Below are 27962 nucleotides of genomic sequence, written 5' to 3' on the forward strand. Positions count from 1 at the left end.
ATCAATAACAACGTTAATAGCACAAAGCCACGCACGCAACCCGATACACGTTCAGGGAGGATAACTGGAGGCAGGGGATGATTGCCTAGTTGGCAGGATTATAGGAATATGTACACATGCGTATGGATATGTATGTAGAAGTATTGGTATTTCCATTCAGGCACATACAACTGGCCATTTGTGCGGGAATGCACGCTTTGTAAATGAACGCTGCCATAGCACCACATGAGCGTGGCCATCGCATTGTGTATGCATTGAGACAGTGGACAAGCAGCTTGAGACAATAGATTTGCAACAGCAGTATTGAATTTAAATATATATACATATGCACCTAGTACACACACACATATGTATGTATATATTTACAAGTGGTCTTTGTTCGTATACGCGTAGTTTATGTGTGTACCAATGAATGTATGTATATACTCGTATATGTGTGTGTATGCAGTTGTCAGTGAACGTGTTCGTATGCATTGCGGCCGAATTTTAAGGATTTGGATTTAGATTTGCAGGACGGTTTGGTTATAGGTAGAGGAAAATAGTGAATAGCGTTCATTTGGATTTGGAAATTTTAATTTTTTTGAAACACGTGTTGTCAATATCGAAAGCCATGTCTTATACTATGAATGCACTTACCGCTTCCTTTGTTGTTGCTGCGTCTTCTCTGTTTTAATATTTTGCGCGAATCGAACTTAATTTTTAAACCATATATGTCTTTCCAGACCGACGATGGTAGACTAATGCGTTAATGGTCACAAAGACTTGTAACTGTTACTAGGGTGTAGAATTTACCTGTGTTTTCTTAGTCTACGCTGGTAAAACTTCACTTCTTGCCGATAGGTAGCTCAATTTTGCCACAAATCGTAATGCAATGTGTTAATCCTTTAGAGAACTTCTATTGTTTCAATTTTCAGCACCTTTTTTATATTAAAGGTTGGCGTTTGTAATGCAAAATATAACTAATTAGTTTTGCAAGTTTTGAATTCTTTTTTGTTTTTTTTTTTACAATTGTACTAATGTAAAAAATTGGTTTAGATCTTTGTTGTCTTTTTTTATGTTACAAAAAAGTTTTATTGATGAACTTCTTTGGACGACAAATTTCCTTGTCGCCTTTGCGACAATTTCGCAAAAGTAACGGACACGATTTTTCTGATCCTTTTTGTGTTTTTCTATTCTGTTTTGAATTCTTTTTTTACTGCAAAAACAAAGAATATATGAAATTCACTTAACTTCACTTCAAGGAATTCTAGGAATATTTCCTCCGTTACCACAATCACTTTACACTATTATTCGATTTAAATTAGCTAAACGAAATAAACGCAAGAAAGCGAATATTATCCATGTAATTGAAAATTTGCAAATAACTGCGGCGACGGCGATGCAATGGTGAATGGTGAACGACGACGACAACGAAACCGACAGCGGCTAAACCCGATAACGACAAACAATCCGCCGCGAATTGAAAACTCAAAACACAAAATCCACTATATAGCAGGAAATAAAGACTAGAGAAAAACACCCACGAAAAGGAATATGATACAGGAGTATGTAATCGAGAACAGTAAAACCAAAAAAAAGTTAATCTGAACTAAACGAAACGAAGCGGAAGAAGGAAGAAACGGCAAGAAAATGCAAAATTTTTAAGTTGTCTTGTGATTTTTGATGTACTGTTTTTCCCAAAAAATAAGGAAAATAATTTTTTTTTCCAAATTTGATATTTAAAACGAAACAAACATGTTGGAATAAATATTTCTACAGCGAAACTCAGCTCCGGCTGTCGCTTCAACTTTTACCAGCCTATACTCGTAAATTTTAGTGCCCGCGCCCCATTTCCTCCTTCTTTGCTTCTTTAGCTAAGCACCAAGCAGCACTCGGTATCGAATAACCACGAAAATTTTCAACTTGCAGCCGAACTTTTGCAATTTTCCACGCTACACAATAACATTTCGATTTTTGCACAAGTTTTCTTACTTTTGTGTTGATTTTACAAAACAAATTTGTAAAATATGAGCTATTTTATACTTTTTTCACATAACACGAAAATCACATCAACGCGCACGCAACGAAGCGACGTGGAATGGAAGAAGAACCAAAGTGTAATGCAAAAATTGCAGTGCATCCCATCGATGAGTGTTGCCAGAACAACAGAACAAGAAACACTGAACAGGCGAGAAAAGCTGCCAAGTTTTGTCAATTTTGTGTGCGCAAAGCTGAGAATAAAAAGAGGTGCATTGGTGGGATTGGGTTTTTCATTCAAATATTATTAAGAGGAAGTTTCCTTATATATTTAATTAAAGTAAGGTAGTAAATAATACATATTTATTAAAATGTCGGTTGCGTAGCTTTAAAATTCAAAAAGTATTCAAGCAGTTAAGAATCGGTGTATATAGCATAAGATGTAATAGCTGTTAAGGAAGATAGATTAACAGCCATCCAAACAAATTATGAGCGGGTTTTAAGGCTTAGCGGATTTGCTCGTGTTAATTGAGGTTAGTCGAATACAATCAGTTGTTGTTCAGTCAAACACGAAGTGCCATGAGCGATGGCTGCATTCACTATTTTTTTGTATATTCTCAGCACAAACTTAGTACGTACCTATTGTAAACACACCACTGCCACTTCGTTTATTTCGTCAGCAAAACAGCTGATTCCACCGAAATCGTTGAGAGCCGGTTAACGGCATGATGTCTGTCACATCTTCCATATTCTTTCAACCGTCAAACGCCTTGATATCTGTGTTCAGCTAATAAAAATGAGTGACAAGTTGTTTTACCCCGTTGAAAGAAAAATTGTTTACGACAAGCTGCGGTTCAATTTGCAAAAGTCTGAGTGCTTCGGTATAATAAAATGTCTCTGTTGGAAAATCATGGGTAAATTGGCAGACGGCTTACAGCTGTGAATCCAAAGTTAAATGCATTAAGCAATTTGGCTCTATTTGTGTTTTTATGAACATTTTATTTGATTGAAATGAACAAATAATTTTATTTATTTTCGAATACAAATTTGAGTTTGGGCAGGCAACGCTGTTCTTCATTCCAAATGAATTTACTGGTTCCAAATACAGGGCTTGCCGTTTGCGGCGCTTGTGGAAGAAAATTAAGGTGAAAAGAAAATAGAAATTTGTTTAAGGTTCTTGTATTGGCTAAAAGCCTCACAGATGACGCTGCGGATATTAACGCACATTCAACACGTTGAATGGTAGAAAAATTAGAAGACTGTGAGGTGATTTGGTGAAAATATCCGTCCTCCTTGATGAACTGGTGAAGTTGTAAACTCACCATATTTCACCACAAGAGAGAACGTAAAAAGTACCACAGCACGTACAATAAATTCTCAGCCTAGAAAAATGGAAGCATTTAGCTAACTTCAACAGGGAACGTAAAAAAGGTACAAAAACTAAGGAAAGAAATTTCAAAATGGGTGGTGCTAACGGCACACAATTGAATATTCATAATCCTACAAATGACGATCACAAATATAATATTTACTTGCTAATTTGATTTTCCACAGAATATAGTGGAATTATTAAAGGCAATTTTATTTTTTTATTTTTATAAATTCTTTTTTTGTATTTGTGTTTTATTCATTGCCAGTTTTTCAGAGTCAATCGAAAATAAATAATTCTCATATAGTCTTCGAATAAAATACAGTGTAGTCACGTTTGAGAGAACTTTTTAATTATCTCAAAGCCACTTAAGTCCATAAAACCCAGATTGGCAAAACCGAGGCTACATTTTTTTATTAAAAAACGAATACAAATTTACTGTTGGCTTATAAATTTAATTTACAACAATAAAACTATACTATGCTTATTCACATTTGTTCGACATTTTGTTCGCGAATCCTCCGTACTACCACAGGTAATCTATATATTTCCGAAATGAGTGGTATTGGTCTCCACCTATTTGATTTTTCGAGGTGCTGAATGACTTCAAGAGCTAAAATGCATGAAGATGACACAGTCACCCTTGTTTTCTTTTGAATTCCAATTTTGAACATCGACTTCGGTCTGCCAAATATAAAATGTAATTTGGATAAAAACTAAATGTGAAAAATCACTAATAAACTTTTGGAGAAATTAAATAATTTACAGTAAATTCAGAATTTCAATTCAATTAATTTTCATTTAATTTTATTTTTAACAAATTTTTGTCGAAAAAAGCTCAAACAGATACAGGCATGATGGAAAGAATAATGAGATGGCGCCTATCGTGATACCGTTAATTTGCTCTCAGCGAATTTGACAATGAGTTATGTGGTTTTAGCACCAGTATGGCCAGATTACCATTTTCGTAACTTGATTTAGCGTTTTTGTTTTGTTATTTAGTTTCGGAGTTTTAGTTCTTTCTTCATGACTAGGGATCGGATTTTTATGCAAATTGAATATTTTATTATGATGAGTTTCTACCTAGGTGCGAACTTCATGTGATGTTAAACAAAAATATGCACTTGCATAAGAATCCGATGTCTATTCATGACATTTTCCTAGCCTGTTCTAATTAAAATGTAATGTTTATAGTTTTGAAAAATATACATTTTTTAAAAATTACTTCAACAATTCACTCAGTTTTATTTAGCTTTACTGTTTTTTAACATCTGGTCACATTGCCCGCGATTCCGGTTACTGTTGGTGTTCTTCTCCTTCCAGCAGTCAAATCTCTCTCTCGCTACTGCAGTGCTGCCTAGCTTTGGATATAAAAACGCACTAAAATGCCCATTTAAAGAAAACAAAACACCAAATTTTTATTGGATTACTTAAAGACCTTTGTATGCGTGTCAAATTGTCTTTCACATGTTCATTTTTTTAAATAAATGTGTTATGGGTATGTACAATTTAATTTATGAGTTTTTTTGTTAAAAGAAACTCTTTTGTTAAGAGAACCACTTATTTGTTATTGTATATTTGAGGTTATGTAACAAGATAAGGTAGGTACTCTTTTTGTAAAAATGTCATTATGGTTTCTTTAATATTTTCTGGTATTTGTTTGCTTATTTTTACTATGAATACACCTCTTGATGCCTTATGCCGCACTATGGATTGATGGCCGGAAGAAACGATTCAGTATTCAGCATTCAGTAAATTCAAACGCTTTTTAAAATGTGTAAAAAAGTTTTCAGTGTTAAGAAGAGTTGAGAGAAGAACATTTAATAATCTTGCCTACCCTTAAAAGGAGCAAAAAATTAAATTTACACTTTCAAAATATCAAATTTTATAAGAATCAACAAATTTTCATTAGCACTAAAATCTTCTCAGAGTATCTTTAAATTAAAAAAAGAAACAAACATCAAACTTAAAAGTTCACTAAATTTATTGCGAAGAGCAAATGGTTGGCAACACTGCACAACTCAGCTAATGCGACGTCACGTAGTTGAAAATTGAAATTTGATAAGGTCGAGCCAAAGAGCACCAGGACATTTGGTGGCTCCTAAAACGCTCAGGCTGAAAAGCCCATTGAATTTAAAGCTCTAGAAAGAGGGTAGATAGTCAAGGAGGGAAGGAGAAAAGTATAGGAGAAAGAGATAGGAAAGAATAGAGACAAAGACAGAGGTAGTTAGTTCTATGCGAATTTTCCAGATTCTGTGGCAAATCTGTAAATATCCGCCAGTTTTAGAGAACGAATTTCTGCAACAGAGATGGATTTGACACAGTGTGTACAGGCGTCCCACGTATAACACGGTTAATTCGTACCGTGCTATATTGAAACCGTGTTATACGAAACCTTGAAATAATATAAATAAAGGCAATGTGTACCGGGTTATACCGAAACCAAATCTTAAGTGTAAAATTTAAAATAAAAATAAATTAAATTCAATTTTATGATGAAATCCAAAAATTAAAAAATACAACAAAAAATATATTCAAACACTAATAATAATAATTACATTGGGGGTATTCCCCTTATTGAAGGGGAAAAAAGTTCAAATTTAAAATGCATATTTTTCAAAATCGTGTTATATTAATATCAATTCTTGTACCGTGTAAACCGTGTTTTACAAGTACCGTGTTATACTAGGGATGCCTGTACATACTGTCAAATCTAAGGCTATAGGGACCGCCTCATCTACATTTCCAAATAACAACTATAATAACTGTGCCAAAAATAAAATGCTCTACCGCTCCTCAGCACTTCAGACGAATAAGCATTTTACCTGCCCTATCGAAAGTATTTAAAAACTTTTTGGCGCAACAAATGACCTGCTACTTGGACAAGAATAATCTGCTGAGTAATTTCCAGTCGGGTTTCAGAAGTCTGCATAGTTGCTCCACAGCTATGCTTAAAATTTTTGAAGATCATCGCTCTGCTTATGATAAAAACTACCTAACGTGCTATTTAGTATTACTCGATTTTTCAAAAGCTTTTGATACTATTGATCACAAAATTTTACTGCAAAAATTGTGCTATCACTATAAGTTTGGAGCATTTTCTCTGCAACTAACAAAAAGTTACCTTTCGAATCGGCTACAACAAGTTAAGTGTGGTGATAACTGCTCAAGCCTAAAACCAATTACGTCAGGTGTGCCGCAGGTTCAATTTTATTTTGCATTTTTATTAATGATATTGTTGAGAGTTACCAAAATTCGTCGATTCATCTCTATGCTGATGACGTCTTATTGAAGATTTGATAGCAAGGCTCAATGAGGACCTCACTCGTATTTCTAACTGGTCCAAATCTAACAACTTGAAATTAAATGAATCAAAGACGAAGGCGATTGCTATTTGTCATTCAAAGTATTACCTTAGCTCTTTGCTGCCAATATTGCTTAATGAAGTAAATATTAACTTTGATGACATAGTAACCTGGGCCGCAGTATAAATTCACTTACTGCCACGGCAAACTAAATTAAAACTTGTTAGATCACTCATTGTTCCTCATGTATCATACGCTGAATTAGTATATTGCAGGCTTGATAATAATTCAAAACATAAATTGCAAATCGCTTTAAATAATGCAGCGCGTATCGTGTGTGAAAAAAGGAAATATGACCATATATATATCTACTCAAAACATATTTTTGGTCATACCCTCGACTCGTATCACAAAATGCGCTCTCTTATGTTCCTGCATAAATTAATATATACACTAAAACCATTGTGCCTGTATAAAAACATTAAACAATGCCAGTGCATCCGAACGTTGAATCTGATTGTTCCAACTTACACTTACTTGGAATCAGAGCGCATGTTCCTTGTTAGTGCCATAAAACTATGGAATTCTATACCAACTACAATAAAGCTTATAAAACAAGCAATGTGTTTTAAAACTGCAGTTTCTAACTACTTCTAACCTTTAATTCCCCTTCCCTTCTCCCATTCCTACCATCTTTCTCTTTTGCTCACTTACTATTCTAAGTTTTAGTCTATAAGCTAAATAGTTAAAATAGTTTTAAAATTTAAGTAGCATTTTTATGTATACCATCCTTGTATTCTAGAATTATAAGAAGATGTACTACCACAAGACTTTGTCTTACTATGTACAAAACAAAACAAATAAATTGAATTAAATTGAATTTTACTCGTTCTTATGACATCGGAACCCAAAACTCGTAGTCTTACTCTACCAAAAGCTGAACAGTCACAGAGAAAGTACTCAGTGCTATCCGCCTCCTCCAAGCACGACAGGCACATTGGGTCCTCAATGATTTCAATGGTTTCTATATGCTGACCTCATGGGTTGTGTCCTGTAATGATACCGATCATCAACCGAACGTCTTTCCTTCCAAGTTTTAAAAGAAAGTTTTCTGTTCGGACTTGTTAGAAAACACCTTGCAGTTCTGCAGCGTTCTAGACCGGACCATCGCTTTAATCCCGTAGTCTACGCTTATATTACTTCGTTGCCGTCTGCACTGATGAACGAGCGTAAGAATGACATTTCACCGCGAGAATTTTATATTTTCCAGGTTTTTTCTTTAACTATGGTGTAAAAAAAAATTGAGGGGAACTTCGGCTGCCACGTCACTTGGGAATACGGCAGCCGTGTGCTGCACGATCATTTCACATGCATTCGCATGCTCATCCAATCAGCCGTTGTTCAACGCCAACTAAGTGCCATTGGTTGATTTTTTCCACATATCACGAACACAATCTCAGTGGAAGCCGAAGTTAATCGCTAAATTTTGTTTTCACCCTAGCTGAAGGCCAAACCTGGTAATCTATCATCCTCGATATCATGACAAACCGCTGTCACGACTCCAGTTACGCCAGCCGATTCTTTCAAATTCGCTAAAAGCTGGTTAACGGTTTGATATTGAACACTCCTTCTGAATTATTTTTACCATGACTTTGATACAGTGGTTGGAAAGGAAGTCTAACGTTCGTGGGCATGGAATTCCCATCCATCGAGAGTGTTTACGTCATCTTCTGAAGCATGGCGAACTGCATTATCCCATAGTAGAAGAGTTTTTCGTAGTGCCGATTGTTTTTCAAGCACGATCCGAAGTCCATCGGGAGACCCAAATGGCTGGTATTTTCGAAGCAATTAGTTGTTTTGATTTTCTGCTTTCATTTGTTGAAAACTGTAGCTCTTATATGGCAATGATGAGACTGTAATAAGTGGATGATAGTGTCTTGAGTGGGATGAGGCGTTAGAAGGCAGACAATATTCGGAGATATTGATGTGTACTACTTGATGTGTACTTGATTACTGCCAAAAGTAAAAAAACAAAAATAACCAGTAGCTCAACAATACATTTTGAAACATCTCAGTCTTGGGAATGATTCAGAAGAAATAACAATGAGTACCGTATGAGTTAAAGTAGTGAAATGGAGGTACCCACAATTTTAAGTCGACTCCAAATGGTAGAAGGTTTTTTATGAGGAGCTTTTCATGGCAAAAACACACTCGGGGATTTCCCATTGCTGCTGAGAGGCGACCACTATTAGAAAGAAACTGAAGTGGTTTTTTAGGACCCCATAATTTAGATAATTTATCAGCAGGTCGTTCAGACCATTCTGTAAATTAGTATTGACACCATTCTTGTTGGACAATTCTTACGTGAACCAATTAACCCACATAAAACATATGCACATAAAGTGGCCCAGAGCTTAAAGTGTAATTTTTTTCCTAAAAATTTATTTTAGTAGTAGGAATTCTTTATTTAAATGATAAAAATTATGGTTAACAATTGATTTGATTCATACATTAATTAAAATATTAAAGTAAATAAGGAAATAAATAAAAATGTTTGTGACAATAGCGATGTTGTCTGTCACAGCTCTTAAATTAATAACCAATTGAACTCTGCTATAAGAAAACCTCTATAGTGCCAGGCTGAGCCAGTCCATTTCCAAGCGATTGCATGCTTTGGAAATGATTCAGAAACAGGGGACTGGGGTTCCTTATGAGTAAAAACCAAGGGATGTTGAACGTCGTTTTTTCGCCTGTGAACAACTGCTCCAGCGGCAAAAAGGGAAGGGTTTTCTTCATCGAATCGTGACGGGTGATGAAAAATGGATTCATTACAGCAATCCAAAGAAAATAAAGTCATGAGGTCTTGCCGGTCATGCTTCTACGTCGTCGCCTCTGCCGAATATTCACGCTGCGAAGGTTATGCTATGCATTTGGTGGGACCAAGTTGGTGTTATTTATTATGAACAATTAAAATCTGGGGATCGGTATCGACTTTAATTGATACGATTGAGCCGAGCACTGCATGAGAAGCGGCCGCAATACGCGGAGAGGCATGAAAAAGTGAGTTTACAGCATTAGAACGCTCGGCCTCACGTTGCTAAATCCGTTAAAACCTACCTGGAAACACTGAAATGGGAAATCCTACCGCATCCGCCATATTCTCCAGATATTGTGCCGCCCGATTATCACTTGTTCCGATAGATGGCACACGGTCTAGCTGACCAGCAGTTCCATTCATATGAAGACATCAAAAAATGGCTTGATCCGTGGATAGCCTCAAAAGATGAACAATTTTACCGCGACGGTACACGAGATCTTCCAGAAAGATGGGAAAAAGTAGTAGCCAACGATGGACAATACTTTCAATGATTCACTTGTAACCATTTTTTAGAATAAAGTTGTATAGTATTGTATTTTCATAAAACAAAAAAAACTGCGATAACTTAATTGCGCACCTACATCTTTCTCGAGCTCTTTCTCCTATTTGTGGTGCGGATCTTGATGTTTTTTAACACATGAAGATACGTACTGTTTTATGACGCCTCTGAGCGGCATATGGTTTTTTATGATGCACTTTTTCATGGCGAAAATACACTCGGAGGTTTCACATTGTCTACTGAGGGGTGACCCCTATTAGAAAAAACGTTTTCTTTGCTCAAGTGCTCAACTGTTTCTTCCTCATCTTTACAACTACAATATTTATGGCAGAAATCTGCCATCAAGGAAGTCTCAAGGAATGCCTGCCGAGTATCCAATGACCAGTTATACAAGCCATGGCCTTCGAGATATCCTTTCTTCAAAGGCTAAGCAGTTCCTTTGTTCCTTTTCTCACTTGTGAATGCGATTTGCCGAAGTCCTCGTTCCTATTGGTAAACAATTTTACCAACTTATCTTTACCAGCTTCGCCTGAGACTATGAAAATTCTGCAAAGGCTGGAGAATGTGATGCGATAGAACCTCCCACACACACTCTCTAAGCTCCTGGTGCCTCATTTATGATGTGAGTGGCTTGGGGTTGTCTCATTGGAACATATCCGCCTTCCTTTTCTCCAATTCTTTCCGCATCTGGTCGATCGCCTACTTCAATATAGTCAGTTGTTGGCAGAAGCGAGTCGAATTGAGTGTTTGGCCCGATGGGAGTAGCGAATAGTGAATGATTTCCTTTAAGTCCCACACAGCAAAACACAACATTAACACACAGGAAAACCTTCTTGGCCGTTAATCCCAACTAGGTGATCGTTCGGGCCGACAAATCGGGGCTTGATTACTATACATTTTGGATTTTGTTCTCGTATGCAAGCCATTTTTCATCGCCAGTTATAGCTACCACCACAGTTACCATTCACTTCATTACGTTTCGACGGCGAATCGTGCGCCTCAACTCGGCCCAAAATATTCTTTTGCGTCAATTCGTGTGGCATCCATACACAGAGCTATTTCTTGATTCAAACCTTATGTAAATGGTTCGAAACAGTTTTCTGGCTAATCTTCGATTACTAAGCACTGGAATAAGTGCTCACATGCCACTCCGACTCTACGATTTAAATCATTTTATCCACATTCTCGACGATTGTGTCGACGAGAGCGCGTTTTATTCTGGACACCCATATTTCCAGAAGGAAATCAATGGAGCCACCGCTTTGTTAATGCATTTCATGCTGTACTGGGTCCATAAATATCGTAGCACACATTATTATTTTTCTTTTGCCCTCTGTTCCGTCTCTTCACCTTGGTCGAAGTTGCACTGAGGAATGTAAAAACAAAATGCATGCAAGTGGTGTTATTGCCCTGCTGCAGTCACCTTGTATGAATTCGCCTAGGAATTATATCATTTTTTAACCTCCCCTTTGGATGCAGTAACGCGAAACTTTTTCACCAAACACAAAACTTTTAAATAACTAGGTTTGAAGCGTAATATCGCCTTTACATTGCCGCATAGTATGTATGATTCGATGCAGTGCGAACACGAGATATGAACCTTCAATACATTTTTAATTTATATGTTTTTTTGTTTTTTTGTGATAGAGAATAATAATGAATGGCTTCACAACGATTTTGCCAAATAATCACTTAATTAGTTGTGCTGAGAAATCAATTAATTTTTGTACAAAGTTGTTGATAAGCGATTCGGTCTTCTATCAAACGACTAGCAATACTGCCATCCAGATGTGTTGGTTTATCATTGCCTGAGAATCCGCCTAGAAAATTATAAAAATACAAGTAATTGTTAAAATTTCATTCAAAAGCTAAAAAAAAAATAATATTAAAAATACGCTGATACAACGATACATACAAACCACTATTAGCAACTTATTTACCAAAATTTTGCCAAGTTAGCCGTAGTAGCTTCTGAAAGCATAAATTGAAAAACAAATTAATTCTTCTTGATTCAACATCATCATCAATTCTTAGAATTCCTATACTCCTCGTTGGAGCATAGAACCACATTCTTAGTGTTTAGTGAACTATAAATACAAATACTTCCCGTTAAAAAGTTCGCACATTCGCCGAGTGAGGCATTTTGCGCTTGTGCTTATGCTTCTAATTTTGAAATTTTGTATATTCTTAAACTTTTTTTTTATTATTACACAGTAGACCTTTCAGGTCGCAGCGCTAAATACCCTCATAATAATAAGAAAATAAAATGCTTGTGCTTTTTCCAAAACAAACACCGAGCGCCTTGCCGTATACCGAGCACTCCGAGCAGCTTTGCGCGCGTACCGTCAACACAACGGCTGTGATTCGAATGCGCTTTGCCGGTGAGCGCTGCCCGCCGTGGAGTTGGTAGTGTAAAGTCCGCCTACTTCAATGGCGCCTATGTATTTGTGAAGTTTATGTACAAGTCTACATACCCACACATACACAATCACAATTTCCATACACCTGCGCATAACGGCATGTGCCTACAAGCACATAAGTATACCATATACAGTTACTTGCTTCCCCCGTAAGTAAATATTTACCACAGCCCCACTCTTGACGTCCATTGGCACTCCAGGACATGCGCTCAGCGTTGCAGTTCCGCTCAGTTGCCTTTCCCCTTCATTCGTTCGTTTTTATGGCTGCACTGCTCACTGCGGTTGGCTGTTCTTTCGTTGAAGAAGCTGGTTGTGGTGATGGTGGCGCGCTCGAATTGTGTTGCGGCGTATGCACCCTGTATTGGCTGAAAGCTTTTTACGCGCCTTCTGTAGCCTTCGATATATAGACGTAGTAAAATCTCGACGAAGAATGCCGGGCGCATTGTGATGTGAAGGCAAAGAAATCGAAAAGTAAAATTTTGTTATGCTTTTGTTTGCCTCGTGTGTATGCATACGAGTATGTGTATGTGGCTGTGCATGTATTGTGTTTGTGGTACTTTTAGATTAGTGTGGTGAACTTCCAAGACTCTAATTTCCCGTTTATGTAGCTTGAAGGTTCTTTTCGCTTCTTTGATTAGTGAAATGAAGTTTTTTTCTAACCGCTGCATTTCTTTAGCGTGGATGAAAGTTTTTTTGCCGCAACGGATTTCACTCACACATACACATTTTCTTAACATGTAAACAAAAATGTTGTATGATAATGATTTAAGAAAAACCAGTGCAATCAAACTCCTTCCACAAAAAGACTGTATTAGTTTGTTTGAAGAATGAACAGATCGACAAAGACCTGGTTAAAGGTTTTCGGTGTAGAAAACTTTGGATTTTCATGCTGCGTTCCTACACCTGAAAGCTCTAGTAGCTTCATAGCGCATCGTGGCAAGTCATCTCCCATCTTCTTGATTGATGCCTTAACCGTTTAAGCGATTTTGGTTGAGTTTACCGAAACGCGTCAGTCATTTCATTCTCGTGCTAACCGGCGCCAGTTGGACACACCAAGTGAAGCCACGTCCTTTACCATCTGATCTTTCCAACGCAGAGGAGGTCTTCTTTTTCATCTGCTACCACCAGCTGGTACCGCATCGAATACCCTCAGAGCCGGAGCGTTTGTATCCATGAGTGTGGCAAGTCATAGCTTCATGCGGAAACACTTTTTTGACTATTCGAGCTTCCTTTGCTTTCATGTCCTAGACTGCAGATTTTTTGATGCATGCATTACATTTTTCAGATAGTGAGAAAATTGTATTTTCTTGGCAACTGAGTTGCTCGAGAAAGCAGCAGGAAGGAACTTATAAAATTTCATTCCTTCTCTTTAATTTGATCTAAACGACAATTTAATCTGCAGTAGGCAGCGAAGGTTTCTTTTACCGCGGTAACGAAGACTAACATTACGATTTCTGTAGGAGCTTTAGATTATGTCTTCAGATAAGGTCGACTTCGTTTGGCAGTTCTTGTGCAAATTCTCGCACTTCGAAGAACACACTTCAGATTCTTGTGTTTAGGCGAAGTCTCGCTGGATGGACTGATTTACTAAAAGAGCAGGATGGTTTGAATACTTGTGGATATTTTCTTTTTTTATGTGCCCATAAATTATATAAATTAAACACAAAACCAAAAGTTATTACAGATAGGGCTAGGAAAATCTTTTGTGGGAAGCGATTGAACTTTTTTTTTGAAGAGAAACGCGTCTAACCCAACCTAATCTAGATATTAAATTTAGTACACGAAAATTTTGGAAGTGTAGTTTACCCACGATGAATAGAATGCAGGGGTGGGACCAAAATCATACCGTTAACCGGCTCTCAGCGATTTGAAGCTGATTGGCTGACGTAACCGTGGTTCTGACAGAGGTTTTTTTACGAAAAAATTGAGATTGTGTACGTAATATACGAAACTATATCTGAAGCAAGCTCAATTGACTCGCCCAATTTTGAATGGCCAAACCTGATAATCTATCATCCTTGCATATTAAGCACTGAGAAAGAAATGCCAGCCAAGCCCGACTAATTTTTTCGAAGCAGCTTGGTTTTATGTGAGTTGCAGGCATTTAGATATTTAATAGTTATATGCTAACACTTGGACTTTATGATCTATTATGCCCTCTACTCTAAGCAATACATCACCCAGACTCAATTCTTGCAATAAATCTAAGATGATACTAAGCTGGGTACATGTGCCTGTCTTCTGGCTCTACCAAGCCGAGACGCTTACTTCTTCTTTTCGATGTAGTAACGCATTTGAGTAGGAAGTGTGGCTGTGTTTCTGGGGCAGGTCGCAGAGTCGACTGGAGCCTTCAGACTATATCCATTGACTATAACCATTATCAATAAAGGCTCAGGATCTATCGGCTTAGAGGCCGCAGACTCTCTAACCATGAAGGACAGCTTTGAGTGCAGCCTGATTGTTGTTTAAAATGGTTGCCCACGCAATGCGGACGTTTCTATTCAGATTTATCTCTCTGCATATATACAAATGGCATACAGAAAGGCACAGAGAATGATCCCCTCATATACAAAAACGCTCCGAATATTCGCGGTTAACTGATACAGTTCAGTACTCATAGATCTTCCTGCACTGTATAGATGTTGATTGGGATGGAGAAGAATAAGTTGCAAAGTGTTTAATTTGAGATTCGATTTCATTATTAATTACCGTGTTCATTGATTTCTGGCCAAAAGCTGATCAGTCTGAAGGACTTTGCCAGTACCATTTGCCTATTTTCAGTGGAAAGCCCGTCTGCCCTGTGAGTAGGGAGAGAGAGAGTAGTGGAGTAGAAGCATTGATGATAACAAATCCTACGGAAGATTTATGGACGGTGAGCTTCGCCGACGTTGCTGCTGCACACGATGAAATGAAGGTAGGTTATTCCGTAGGAATGAATACAATGGCTCCATCCCTGACAGTATTCGACGTTGTACTTGCTAGTGGAAGCACAGGAAGAGGAAGATCTATCTTTTTTTGAAGTAGTACTGAAAAAGGCCACACGCATTTGAGCATTTTAAGACGATTGAGGTGCTAAAGAATAATTCGCAGAAGTTGCTGAAGAGTACTCAAAAATTTACCAATACGAGTAAAAAGTTCTTTGAAAATTGGACGAAACGTTGAAGTTTATTTCTCTACTCTACATAATCTGCAGATTTTCCCCAATACTCTGTCCGGGTACCCGTGATAGTCCTTAATTTGTTTTGAGATAGGCCCGTGCACTCTTTGAGATATTCCAAAACTCGATAGGCCATGCCAATGGTGTTTAGCTTACTAAGGTGCTCCATTACTAGTTTAAATATTATAAGATGAGATATGTGAGCCTTGATACCCGCTTAGCTGCCTGATAAGATTGCAATGTTGCGGTACCGGCAGTTTTGCCTGATATTGAAGTTTGCACGTCTTTTTATTATTATTTTGCATTTATACTGGAAAGTGGCCATTTCAACTTATCGCTTCAGGGTACCTTATCCTAGACATAAAGACACCAATCCAAATAAAAAAAGTATAAATGAATGATGGAACAGTTGTCGTTTTGTTGTCCAGATACCGATACTTTTTGCACAGAAGATGGGATTGTGAATAATTCCATATAATTGAGGGGACTTGTGCAGGCAATGACGGTCGCCACTTGGCAGGCAATAGCAGACCTCGGGGGGCATTTCCGTCGTGAAAAAGCGCCTGCCATTTGGAGGCGACATCGAACTGTCAGTCCCTACACTTGTAGGGTAACATCAAGACGCACATCATAGATAACAGGAGAAGCTCGATTAACTACTTTATAAGGAATATTAGCGCTAATTCAATAAAGGGTTTCCTAATAGGTGCAGATGGATTTTGACGGTGTATCCCTTTAGTTAAAATTGGTGGAAATACTTATTTAGTGCTGACATTTAACCACAGAATGCTTCACGATTCAACATAGCATTCAAATTGCTAAAATTTATTATCAAAATCAATGCTCTGCTCGGCAAGTGTTCCGTTCGCTGGCATCGGGGAGAAAATCGTTTTCAGTGATTAGTCTCATTTCTGATTATGTGGCTTTGTTTGCAAGTAAAATTGTAGTTATGGAGGGTCGATAATCTACGGGAGGCTCATTAAGTCCTTTCACATTCTGAAAACGGGACGTTTGGTGTGGATTTTCGTCAGCCCGTATGAGGGGCCCATATTTCTTTGGTGGGTGCGCAAGGTGCTGCGCTCACCGTCAATGACGACTGATGTTGGAGGTTGTTGGAATGTGTTTCTGGCCTTGCTATTGGATGAAATTATAATGCACCCTTAATATTAGTGAATTCGTAGTAGAAAAGAGTAGTCTATATACCCTATGATCAAGAAGTACCGGGAAGGTGATGTTTTTTTTTCGATTGCCAAGGCGTAGTTTACCATGAGTACCTTCCGTCGGGCCAGACAGTCAATAAAGAATATTATTTAGCCGTGATGCGTCTGAGAGATGCTGTTCGTCGCAAAAGGCACAAATTGTGCTGGATTATTTGACCAAACACCAAGTAAATACCACGGTGCTTGCACGAATTCACCTGATATGGCCTCGTGCGGCTTCTTTTTGTTTCCCAAGTTTAAGTTACCACTTCGTGAAAGGAGATTTCAGTCGATAGAGGAGATCAAAGAGAATACGACGCAGGAGCTGAAGGGCATCCCTTCGTCGGCCTACCAGAGGTGCATTGAGGACTGGGTTAAACGTTGGCACATGTGTGTTGCTTCAGACGGGTCATATTTTGAAGGAGATAAAATAAATTTGCCTGAAATTTAACTCTGTTTTGTTTTATTCAAACATTCCCGGTACTTTCTGATCATAGGGTATATCAGTTTATTTTATTCAATTTCAAGCGTTCCAGTGCTCTTAGTGAAAAGCTTTATATAATATATATAATAAATTTTTTATAAGTTTTATGTACTAAAAAACAAATAGAACTTCCCAAGAAATCGCTTCATTATTTTTTGTAATTTTTATAAAATAAGAGCACTGAAAAGTAAATATCTTTTCCAATAAAGCCATTTATAAAAGTTGGATAAAATTTGAATTTTTGTTCCGCTTATTGCCCTGTTCTGCTCTTGACATAACTCAACTCTGCGTGCGGTCTATTGTGTGGTGAGTATATTTTCATTTGTTTATATCCATGCAAAGACTCCCACTGCGCCCAGATGCTCTGAGAAATTATAGATTCGTATTGATGAAAAACTAGTAATTTTTTAAAACCATGTATATATATATATATACATTAGGTTAGGTTAGCCGCTATGGCCCATTGTGATACCTGCATTTGATTTCGAAAGAACCGCCAGGATATTTGACACGGCTTCTTTGACATTCTTTGGACATTCATGGAGGAGGTGCTGTACCGACTCACTTTCTTATTCATCTCCACAACTCCTGTAGAATTCATTGTGAGGTTCGCCCATTCTATTATTAGTCTACCAATAGTGCAGTGACCCGTAATACACAAACATACATGCGCGGACGCTGGTAGTTGATCTGCTGCATCCAAGCAAACGTTTTGTGCTTTTAAGATTAAGTTTTACCAGAGCGCTTTGGATACCCTGCAATTAGTAGTCAGAGACAACCTTCTATTGGTTTCCGCGATTACCATCAACATGCTTGACTATCAACAAAAAGGTCTGGACGCCGTCTGAGGCGTCGATGGGAGCGAATCTATTCCTGATATATATTAGATAAGATATTTTCCAAATATATTTGTGGAATTTGACTATTTCCAAAGTACGGCTTAATATTCTGAAGTATATTTTGCGCTTAGGGAGTATTGCAACGCTAGGAAGATGGCCCTTCCCAAACTGATTCTCTTTCTCATATTTGTCGTCAGACTAAGGACGGTTTCCTCGCCATACAAAGAGAGGTGATAAAAAAAGTTATTCCTCACTTTAAAGTGCCCTTTGATTTGTTTAATTTTCTCAGCAAAACGCATTTACCGTCACGATAGAGAGGTCTGCAAAGTTAGAAGCTAGTTGAGAAAACGGCCTCAGCAATTTCCTGCTTCAAAATTCATAGCCGAAAAGTAGGAAGACAAATTCTCAAAATATATTACAAGTGTTCACACCGTAAAGTGAATATTATTGACTAGTGAAAGGAGGTTAGTTGGCAACAAACTATGGGTCTACGCCAGGCGAAATTCTTATTGGGAGGGTACAACTAAAAGAGGTTTATAGAACTCATAAAACTGAGAATGTTCACGAGAATTCTCACAGGTCACTGCAGATTGCAAAGCCATCCAATGCAAAGCACAGGATTTGGATATGGTCCTCTGCCTCCTGTCCTTTCTGCGACCAGTCTCGGATGCTTCAGCACACCTTCTTCTTCTTTTCGAATGTGATGCTATAGTGCGGAGAGGGTTGTGACATCTCGGCCAACTGCAGCCAGAATAAAGTCATATACGCCCAGTCCAACCTAGCTCTATCCTGAGTTTAGTAAGAGAACTGGGTCTGGATGAGGTACTGTGATGAGCAGAGGGTGTAAAAGACTATAATCTAATTGACTAGGGAATCAATTGAAAAGGCATCCTGCTTGCCATCCCTGCACGGATATGACATCTCTATGTTAACTCACCCTTAGGTGGCTGCGATGCATAATGAAGTACTTAAAATAGTTTGTTTTTGGTTTTCTTCAAACTTAGAGGAGAACCTCACAACTTTTTCGCCTGTTTAGTGAATCTGTGTATGCAAATGTGCGCTACAAAAACAGAAAAAAACAACAACACGATCATGAATAGGAATAAGAACTAGCAAAACCTAAAACTATTAAATGTAGATATGCAGAATTTTAGGAGGTCCATTTATCTTTTGTGGCAACTTTGCTGTCACTGTGGCTATGCTTTGCTAGTTTTTCGTTGGTTTCTGGTTAAAATTGTGATACGCTCACTATCTACATATAACATACATACATATATACCTTTAAGACTAACGTACTTAAAGCTCGAAACTCACTATAAATGCATAAAAATGTTATTTATAACGTACGAGTACATAAAACAACCAACCTTTAGCAGCACACAAAAATAAATAACAAATAAAAGTTAAACCAAACATTAGGAGGGTAAATGAAACAAAAAAATTTAAAGAGATGAAAGCTTAAGAAGGAAAATTAATTTAAAACACATACAAATACGTGAAGGTAAATTCCTAGAATCGTAAATATGGGGATGGGTAGGTGCCCGGTTGGGTAGTAATTTTTGTTCTCACGACTACCGTGCAATTGCCATTCATACACACACACATATACTCATACATACCCACACATACGTGAACTATGTTAAAATGCTCTATATGTAGCGCGCGTGTATTTTTTCTGCAGCTACTGTTCATTTATGATATGTTGCCTTTGCTGCTGTTTTGTTCTGCTTTTTTGGCAGCAAAAATAATAACCGCAAAAATAATAATAAGTAACAGTGGCACAACAACACCGACCACGCCAGCAGCATTAGCAGGTTGTACGATTAAGTTTAAATATATTTTTTTCACTTCAGCATTAAATGCTTCCTTTTTTCTTTTGGAGCTAACAACTTTTTGTATGATTTATTACTATTTTTTTTTTAGTTTTGATTTTTTGTTTTGCTGGAAGGGCATACACATTGCCGGAGCTTTTTTAGTTGGAGCTCAGCTCTGTACTCACCACACTTGCCTGCCAGCAACGCATAAAGCGCCAACCAGTAGAGCCCCACTGCAGCGCTGCGCGCGTCGCTGCCTTGCGACGCCAACTGGAAATTGTGGTGAACTTGCTGTGGTTGCGCTCCCAAGCAGCGCACAGTTGTTGTGCTGGCATTTATTGTTAGCAGGTAGTTGCTGTAACGCAATGTTATGTTGTTAATGGCAGAACACACGACGTCTGCAGCGACAGCGATGGCGACGGCGGCAGCATTGGCCCCAACGACGCGATTTTAATGCTGTGTTAGAATTACAAAATTTAGTCCGAGACCGAATTCCCTGACGAGCGTACTGGATATCGCGGCGTATACGTAGCGGCGCAACAGACGTTTTGCCAATTGAAGAATTTTGTGTTGCTTTTTTCATTTGTGTGTGCAGAGAGTGAGCGAAATTGAAGTAAAAAATATACTTAGTATATTTGAAAAAAAAGAAAAGAAAACAGTGGCAAATTGAGAAAAGGCGGTGAAGGATAATATTTTCTTTCTTTTTTGCTTCTGATAAGTGCATTGGAATGTGCAGCAGTTTTTGGTGTGCAATTAAATTGGAAAAAAATTAACGCTGCCAAAAGCGTTAAGGAAAATATTTTGTGGAAAAAATCAATTGAAAGCAACAACAATGGAGTGAGTAGCTGCGCGCAGTCAACGCATTTTTTTATGTTTTAGTTGAAAATTTTGATTTAACCAGCTGCGAGCAACAAAATTCAACAACTTAAGGAGAATAACTGTTTTTAAAATAAAAATAAAACAGTGAAAATAAATTAAAAAATAAAAAAATTCATTACATTTAATATTAAAAAATGGAATATTAAATAAAAAAATTTAATTGAAAAAACAAAAAAAAGTTAAAAAATTTATGCAACTCGACGACGACAATAAACTGGTGTATGTAAACCTAATTTTAAGGAAAAAAATACAAAACGACGACAATAAATTCGTGAAAGCCTACATTTTAAGAAAAATAAATTAAAAAACTTTCAAGCAACGGCGACAATAATTTTGCAATTGCGCATAACTGTAAGAAATTTAGTAAGCAAATATTTGTGCATTGCAAGAAATAAATTATATTTAAGCATTCTAAAAACTACAAAACTTAGCAAGTAATTAAAAACAAAAAAAAAAAAATTATACACAAATACCGACAATAACCAGCAGCTTCCTTCAAGGATTATACAATTTCTGCATGCATATACGCCATTTTGAAAAGTTGAACGGGCCGAACTGCGCTCTATGATAGCTGCAGTGGCAAAAGCAGCAACAACAACACCAGCTACTAAAACACCCCAAAAAAGGAACGAAAGTAAAGCAAAAATATGAAATATGAAAAGCTGCCGCTTCAAGTAAAATTCAACAGTGACTAAAGAACTGTGCCGAAAAAATATATATACAACAACAATAATAATAATAACAACAACCAGCAAAAAATCATACTAAACAAAAAAATAAAATTACGCGCACCATTCGTTATTTACAAATACATTTACACCAGCAAAGTTGTGTATACACACACACACACAGAGTCGCCATTGAGCTTCAGCTTAGTTGTAGGCGCGTTTAAGAAAAAGGACGTTAGGCGCGCACACCAATACACACAAACCTCGAAAAGTACAAAAGAAAGAAACGGGCAAAAACAAAAAAAACAAAAAACGATTTCTCGCCTGTTTTCGTTTGCTGTTTGTATTAGTGAGCACTCTTTTGTGAGTGTATGTGTGTGAGTGCGAAAGTTTTCTCACGTTTATGTGTGCGTGTGAAGGCAAACAAACATTTACTATTACTATAATACAACAACAACAACAGCAATACCAGTAACAACGACTAGTGGCAACAAATCAATGAATACAAAGTTGCCATCGCAGTCGCCGTTATCGCCACCGTTACCGTTACTATCGCTGACGCCGCCATCATTATCATTAACTCCATTGCGAGTATGCAAAGAAGGGCGAGAAGAGAAAGCAAGAGCAGCAATATATAATAGTTAAAAAAAAAGCAAGGAAAAAAGTCAGCAACAGAGGCACAAACATATGGGAATTGTAGTGCAACAGAAGCAGCAGAAGCAGAAATTCATAGTCAACTTTTTTAGCTGCTAACCGCTAGACCAACAACTAGTCACGCTGCAACTAGCCACCCTACAATTAACTCCCCTAACTCTAACTCCTTCTCCTCCTCCTCACTCTCCAACGTCTACGCTTGTAAACCGCCACGTTAATAGACTCGGTGATTTCTGTTCGGTTCGCGAAAGTCCAACATTTTATACGCATCTTTTCGCTTTTGCCGTCGAATCGTCCAATTTTTAACGCGATTCGCCGCGCCTATCAAAATGTCACCTGAGCATGAAGCGCGCGTATACGCGTTGAAATCGCTGCGTCAGGGAATGTGCAAACAAGCAGCAGCAGCAACAGCCGGATCTAATGCACACGCAACGAGCACTTCATCTGCACTGCATAAGGATCACAGCAGATCTGCAGACCCCGCAATCTCCACATTCAGGGTGTTGCATAGGCCGATTGCCTGCACCCTCGTCGGCATCGTCGTTCTACTTAGCTGCCTCGTACAAAATGGTGAGTTGTTATTGCTTTTTGTTGTATTTATGCACTAATGAAATTGCCCTACAAACTATACTTAACTTTAAAGTGGCCTTACTGTTTTAGTAGTAAAGAGTTTGCTAATTTTGAAGCTACGGCTGGGCTGAAGAGAAAAACGACTATTTTGTTTTAAGATTTTTAAGGCACCTAAGTAATTTTACTTCACTTTAAATCTAACTACACATTTTACTTTAAGGAGAATGTTAATATTGAGCGTCATCTCATAAATTCCCAAATAACAGAGAACTGTTAGAAAACTTAATTAACTCCAAGTTAAGCGGTTAATTTAGAAGCCTCACAAACTAATTTTGCTCAACTTTTGACCAGAAAGACCTTGCGACTTAAAATGTACTGGCTTTCTAAGGTAACTTTCTGGTGGAGCAAAGTAGGAACAGCCTCACCACCTTGAGTGAAAACCATAAAGTAAGCTTAATTTGGATCCCGGGACACCGGCACTTAGAAGGTAACGAAAAAGCAAATGAACTGGCCAGAGGGGGATCTGCCATGAATAACGCCCTTGCAGTACCGGTATTCCACCTTTAGGTGCAGCCAAGAATGCAATTTCCCTAAAATACCTTCGAATCGCAGATTGTAGATGGAGAGACCAGACGAAATGCAAAATCAACCACAAGCAATCGTCGACATTGATAAACATGAAACGATGGGACGCCTGTAGACTAACGGCGGTCATAACTGGCTTCTGGTCTATCGGAGAAGAAACAGCCAAAATGGGCATCCCTCACAATATATACTGTCATAGTTGTAAACAACCGGAGAAAAAGGAAACAATCTTCCATTTCCTGAATGTTGATCCTGGGCAAACCGCTGTTCGAGAGTCTCGAGCAACTGTCTGGCTTAGACGTCAACAGCCTAATAAGGTTCCTAAACCGCACAGACTAGATATAGTCTTGCTGTAAATAACTGTTAAACAAGTTGGTAACGAGGATGTGGCAACAAAATGTTGCGGAAGCGCTAGTTGGATTCGGGATGAATCACCACTCTAACCAACCAACCAGGTTAGGTTAGGTAGTGATGGTTGCCTAGAGAGTGGGCCCACTTGGATGAAAGAAGTTTGGTTCATCCTTTGTGATACCATTGCATTCCCCAAGAGGGGGAAAAGAGGTGAAGGAAAGGACGAAAGGGAAAGGGACGGGGAAGGTTGAGTGTTTGTGGACTACGAACGGTGACTAGTCTGCGGTTGTGTTAACCTCTTTATGCTGCTGATGAAGTTCAGCAGATTTTTGTTTTCGATACCTGCTATATCAGCAAGCGCAGAAAAGAAGTGAGAACCAAGATGCTTGAATCTTAGTCCCGCGAGAGCTGGGCACCTAAGGAGCAGGTGCTGAGATGATTCCACCTCCTCCTCCATACAGCTGACACAAAAAGGACTCGAAGTAATTCTGAGTCTCACGGCATGTGTACCCAGCGGGTGGTGCCCCGTGAGGATGCTCACGAAATTTGAGAGATGAGATATTGTGATCCTCAGAATATCCCTCGAACGCCTCCTATCCATACATGGACAGGAGGACTTCGCGACCTTACACGTTCGTGTACTTACCCAGCACTCGCTGAGTTGGTGCAAAGCGCATCCTTCCAGGAGTAGAGCGCAGGTTGTCAACGGGATCCCGATCCTCTCCTTTCGCGGGCACACCGCCTTACAGGTCCCTTGTCTGACCACTTCGTCGGCTTCGCAGTTTCCAGCAATGTCACTGTGATCAGGTAACTGAACGCAAAATCGTTCCGAAGCAAGTTGTCAAAAAATGGTATTTGTTCAGCGAAGCTTATTCCTAGTAAATTCATCAGTCTTACATTTTCCTTGAGAAGTGATATGTCCCGGTAGTCGTATTTAATTTTTGACATTCTTCTAATGAACTCAACATCTATTTTCATAATTTTCCATTTTCATATTTAAATTATTCCTAATACAAATAACGTATAACTCAGCGGATACATATCATAAACTCAGCTCTAATAATCCCATAGAAATAATTAATAAAACTAATTGATTGCCTCTGTGTCTTATTATCAAATCGGAGAAATTTTAAATTTCTGTGAATGTGCTTCTGCTCATAGTTTTAGAGAAAAAAAAACATGTCCCTATTTTAAATTCCATAGATATGATATGGGTAAATTTCTGGCTTGATAAGCGCCCCGTGCGTATAAAATTGCAATGAAAGCATATAATTTTGGTATGGGCCGTCGTAGCCGAATGGGTTGGTGCGTGACTACCATTCGGAATTCACAGAGAGAATGTCGGTTCGAATCTCGGTGAAACACCAAAATTAAGAAAAACATTTTTCTAATATCGGTCGCCCCTCGGCAGGCAATGGCAAACCTCCGAGTGTATTTCTGACATGAAAAAGCTCCTCATAAAAATATCTGCCGTTCGGAGTCGGCTTGAAACTATAGGACCCTCCATTTGTGGAAAAACATCAAGACGCACACCACAAATAGGAGGAGGAACTCAGCCAAACACCCAAAAAAAGAATGTACGCGCCAATTACAGTAGGTTCTGTTTTTATGCGACTTTTTTTTATGCGGTTTTGAAATAGTGAGGTTTTTTTTAATTAAAAAATTCATGTCGACCTATCGGGAATTGTACATATAAACAAGATTCTAAACCAGCTAAGCAAAAACTCATCACAGATTACATCAGAAATGCTAATCTTACAAGTATGGAAACGCCTGCATCACCATCTAGATCAGACGTGTACATTTCCTAAAGTGACGAAAGTGATTTTACGCCAAATCCTAAACGAGCGCGCAACATGTGGGTATTGTCTGATTCTATTTCTGACTTAAATTTAGTTTTCGATTCTGACGTTTCTTAAATAAAGATATAATTTTCAAAAATACAATATTTTGTTTATGCGATTTTATTTAATTATTTCAGATTCATGCGGTCTATGGAACGTATCTATAGTTTTACTATAGAACTAGTAGCTTTTTGTATGCTGTTTTTTTATGCTGTTTCTTGCGGAACGTATCTACCGCATAAAAACAGAACCTACTGTATATATATATATATATATATAGATCCCAAGTAGTTCCTAGTTTCGCAACGCTTCATCTTCTGCACATGTTTTTATGTGCTCAAGAATCCACTTATCAATAATCCAAAAAAATGCCGTCTCTGCGTTACCGTTCACTTAGGTATATATTGTATTTTTTTTAATAATTTTCTCACACGTTGTTTAGGCATATTTAGGGATAAAAAAATAAGGTATTGATTATTTGATTTGTTTATTATTAGTCGCACTTGATTTTTCTTCAATTCGTACACTATGGCATTCAAACTTATACTGCCTTTTTTAGATTTTTACCAACAGCATCAAGTACTTGGAAAGAGAATTACCGTTAGTAAGTCAAACTCTCAATTGCTTATGAGATTTTTCGAGAACACTCTGTTGCTGTTCATTTATTCGCCGGTGAAATGACCGGGTGTGGTAAACAAGTCAAGAAATGAAAAGTCAAACACAAAAAAAGGCAAATTGCTAAATTTGATAATATATGAATTTATATAAAGTTAAATTAACCAAGGAACAGATAGTCAGTTTATATTTTTAAATTCAATTTTGTAACCGGTCATTTGACCGAGCGCGGTACGGTTAGTGTTAAATAAGTTAGGTTATGGTCGATCTGTATGACCAACTCACTTAGACCTGGTCCGTTGTGATACCAGTGTGCGACATGGGAGTCTGATTTATTTAGTTTCATGAAACCATTTTGTGGCTCTTATGAAGCGCAGGAATAGTCCAATCCCCACGCCGTACAGCTCCGTAAGAGAATTGAAAAAGTATCTACCTAGAAAACCTGCTCTGATTTTAGCTAAGGCTAGACAAAGCTGCAAGTAATTTTCTAGCTAACTTCATTTTCAAGATTCTACTTCTTGCTTGTCAAAACTGAGCTTAGCTATTATAATTGAATGAAAACGTAAAGGTAAACTTCTTGAACTGTCTAGCGAGAAAAACTGTATCCCTCAGCTGATGATCAATTTGCCAAAATGTAAGTGTATTGATAAAAAAGTGGGAGTGCGTGGCAGAATTAAAGCCAAATCGCCTGAAATATTTCCAGTGTAAACCTGAAATTATTCTACTATTACAAAATCTCCCATAACATAGTTGCAATGTAATTACGAAAATTACAATGACAAAATCGGCGTTGTAAAGAATGCAAATATGGTGTGCTTGATAGCAGAAGCAACGTCATCATCATCATCATGCATAACATCACAGCTCGCTGTGAGCCTTAGCCTCCTCCACAATTTGTCTCCATGCATCCCGGTCCATAGCCATACCACGGTAGTTGGTCACTACTATGCTTCTTAGATCATCCACAACGTCGTCTAACCATCTTTTCCGCCATCGCGTTCATCCAAAACTTTGCGAGATACTCTTTAAACTGGTATTCTGCTAAAGTGGCTTAGCCATCAGATGCACTGCGATTTAACAAACCGCACGACGTTTTCGCATTGTAGGAATATTTTTTCCTGTGCTTCCGCTTATTCTTCCTCTTGCTTTCGTTTCTCTGCTCACGTCACGGTCTTGGGATGGTGCAATCTTGTGATCCAACATTCGTGATGTGAAAGTGTTGGCTATCGCAAGTCCAAAGAAGAAGTTTTAGAAAGTTGACTTCAAGCCTCTTTTTTTGGTTTTCACCTTGTCTGACTGCTCTGGCTATTACATTTCGAAGTTCTTTCCTTTGTATGACTTGCTGGAAACATTGCCCTTGTTAAGTCTGATAGCTTCTTGCGATCTCTACGGCTCTTTTGAAGGTATTCACGATGTCGCGTTTTGTTTTTTTAACCTTAAAAAATAACTTGTGTTTGACTCTCTACTAATGCGAAGAAATATTTAACATTAATTGCCACTTTCCATTCACCACTTCTTTGCTCGCTAGAGAATGCCACCGCTCGCCAAAAATTTTTATGTAAAAGCAACCACAATTCAGTTTTTGATCAAGCGACTTTGGTTAGAGTCCCTTCACTAACAAGCGATATGCTTAGGCTTGGGCTTCCAAGTGAAAGTAGGGCTATTCTTTCAGTATATTTTGTATACTTTAACGCGGGATGTTTTGAAAAAAAGGAAACAGTATTTTAAAACTAAAATAATCCAGTGCTGTTAAATAATACCCAACTTTAGATTAGGTTAGGTCAACCAGGTTGCTTGCCTAAGACAAGACATTTCGGTTTCGCCCATTGAGATATGCACCTATATTTGATTTCAATCCCGTAACTAAGTTGCTTAA

At 38.0% G+C, this 27962-nt stretch overlaps 2 protein-coding genes across 7 annotated transcripts in view; one reads left to right on the forward strand and one right to left on the reverse strand.

Annotated features, from left to right (window-relative positions):
• The window catches only part of LOC128855946 (shootin-1-like), a 77631-nt gene extending 75523 nt beyond the window's left edge, over positions 1-2108 (reverse strand). For 5 of the 6 annotated variants that reach the window (XM_054091206.1, XM_054091210.1, XM_054091209.1 and 2 more), the window contains exons 1-2: positions 1972-2107; positions 637-1195 (exon numbers count right to left, since the gene is read on the reverse strand). The gene's annotated coding sequence lies outside the window, so the exon portion shown is untranslated. Of the gene's footprint in view, positions 1-636; positions 1196-1971 lie in introns of all 6 variants that reach the window. The other variant, XM_054091208.1, reaches the window with a different exon arrangement.
• Positions 2109-20248: 18140 nt separating this feature from the next.
• LOC128855948 (protein Skeletor, isoforms B/C) overlaps positions 20249-27962 on the forward strand; it is a 158257-nt gene continuing 150543 nt past the window's right edge. The window contains exon 1 of the mRNA XM_054091211.1: positions 20249-22691. Coding sequence (XP_053947186.1) covers positions 22451-22691 — 241 coding nt within the window. The 5' untranslated portion in view covers positions 20249-22450. The remainder of the gene's footprint in view (positions 22692-27962) is intronic.

The sequence above is a fragment of the Anastrepha ludens genome, chromosome 2 (genome assembly GCF_028408465.1).
Source record: "Anastrepha ludens isolate Willacy chromosome 2, idAnaLude1.1, whole genome shotgun sequence".
In the NCBI taxonomy this organism is placed as follows: domain Eukaryota; kingdom Metazoa; phylum Arthropoda; class Insecta; order Diptera; family Tephritidae; genus Anastrepha; species Anastrepha ludens.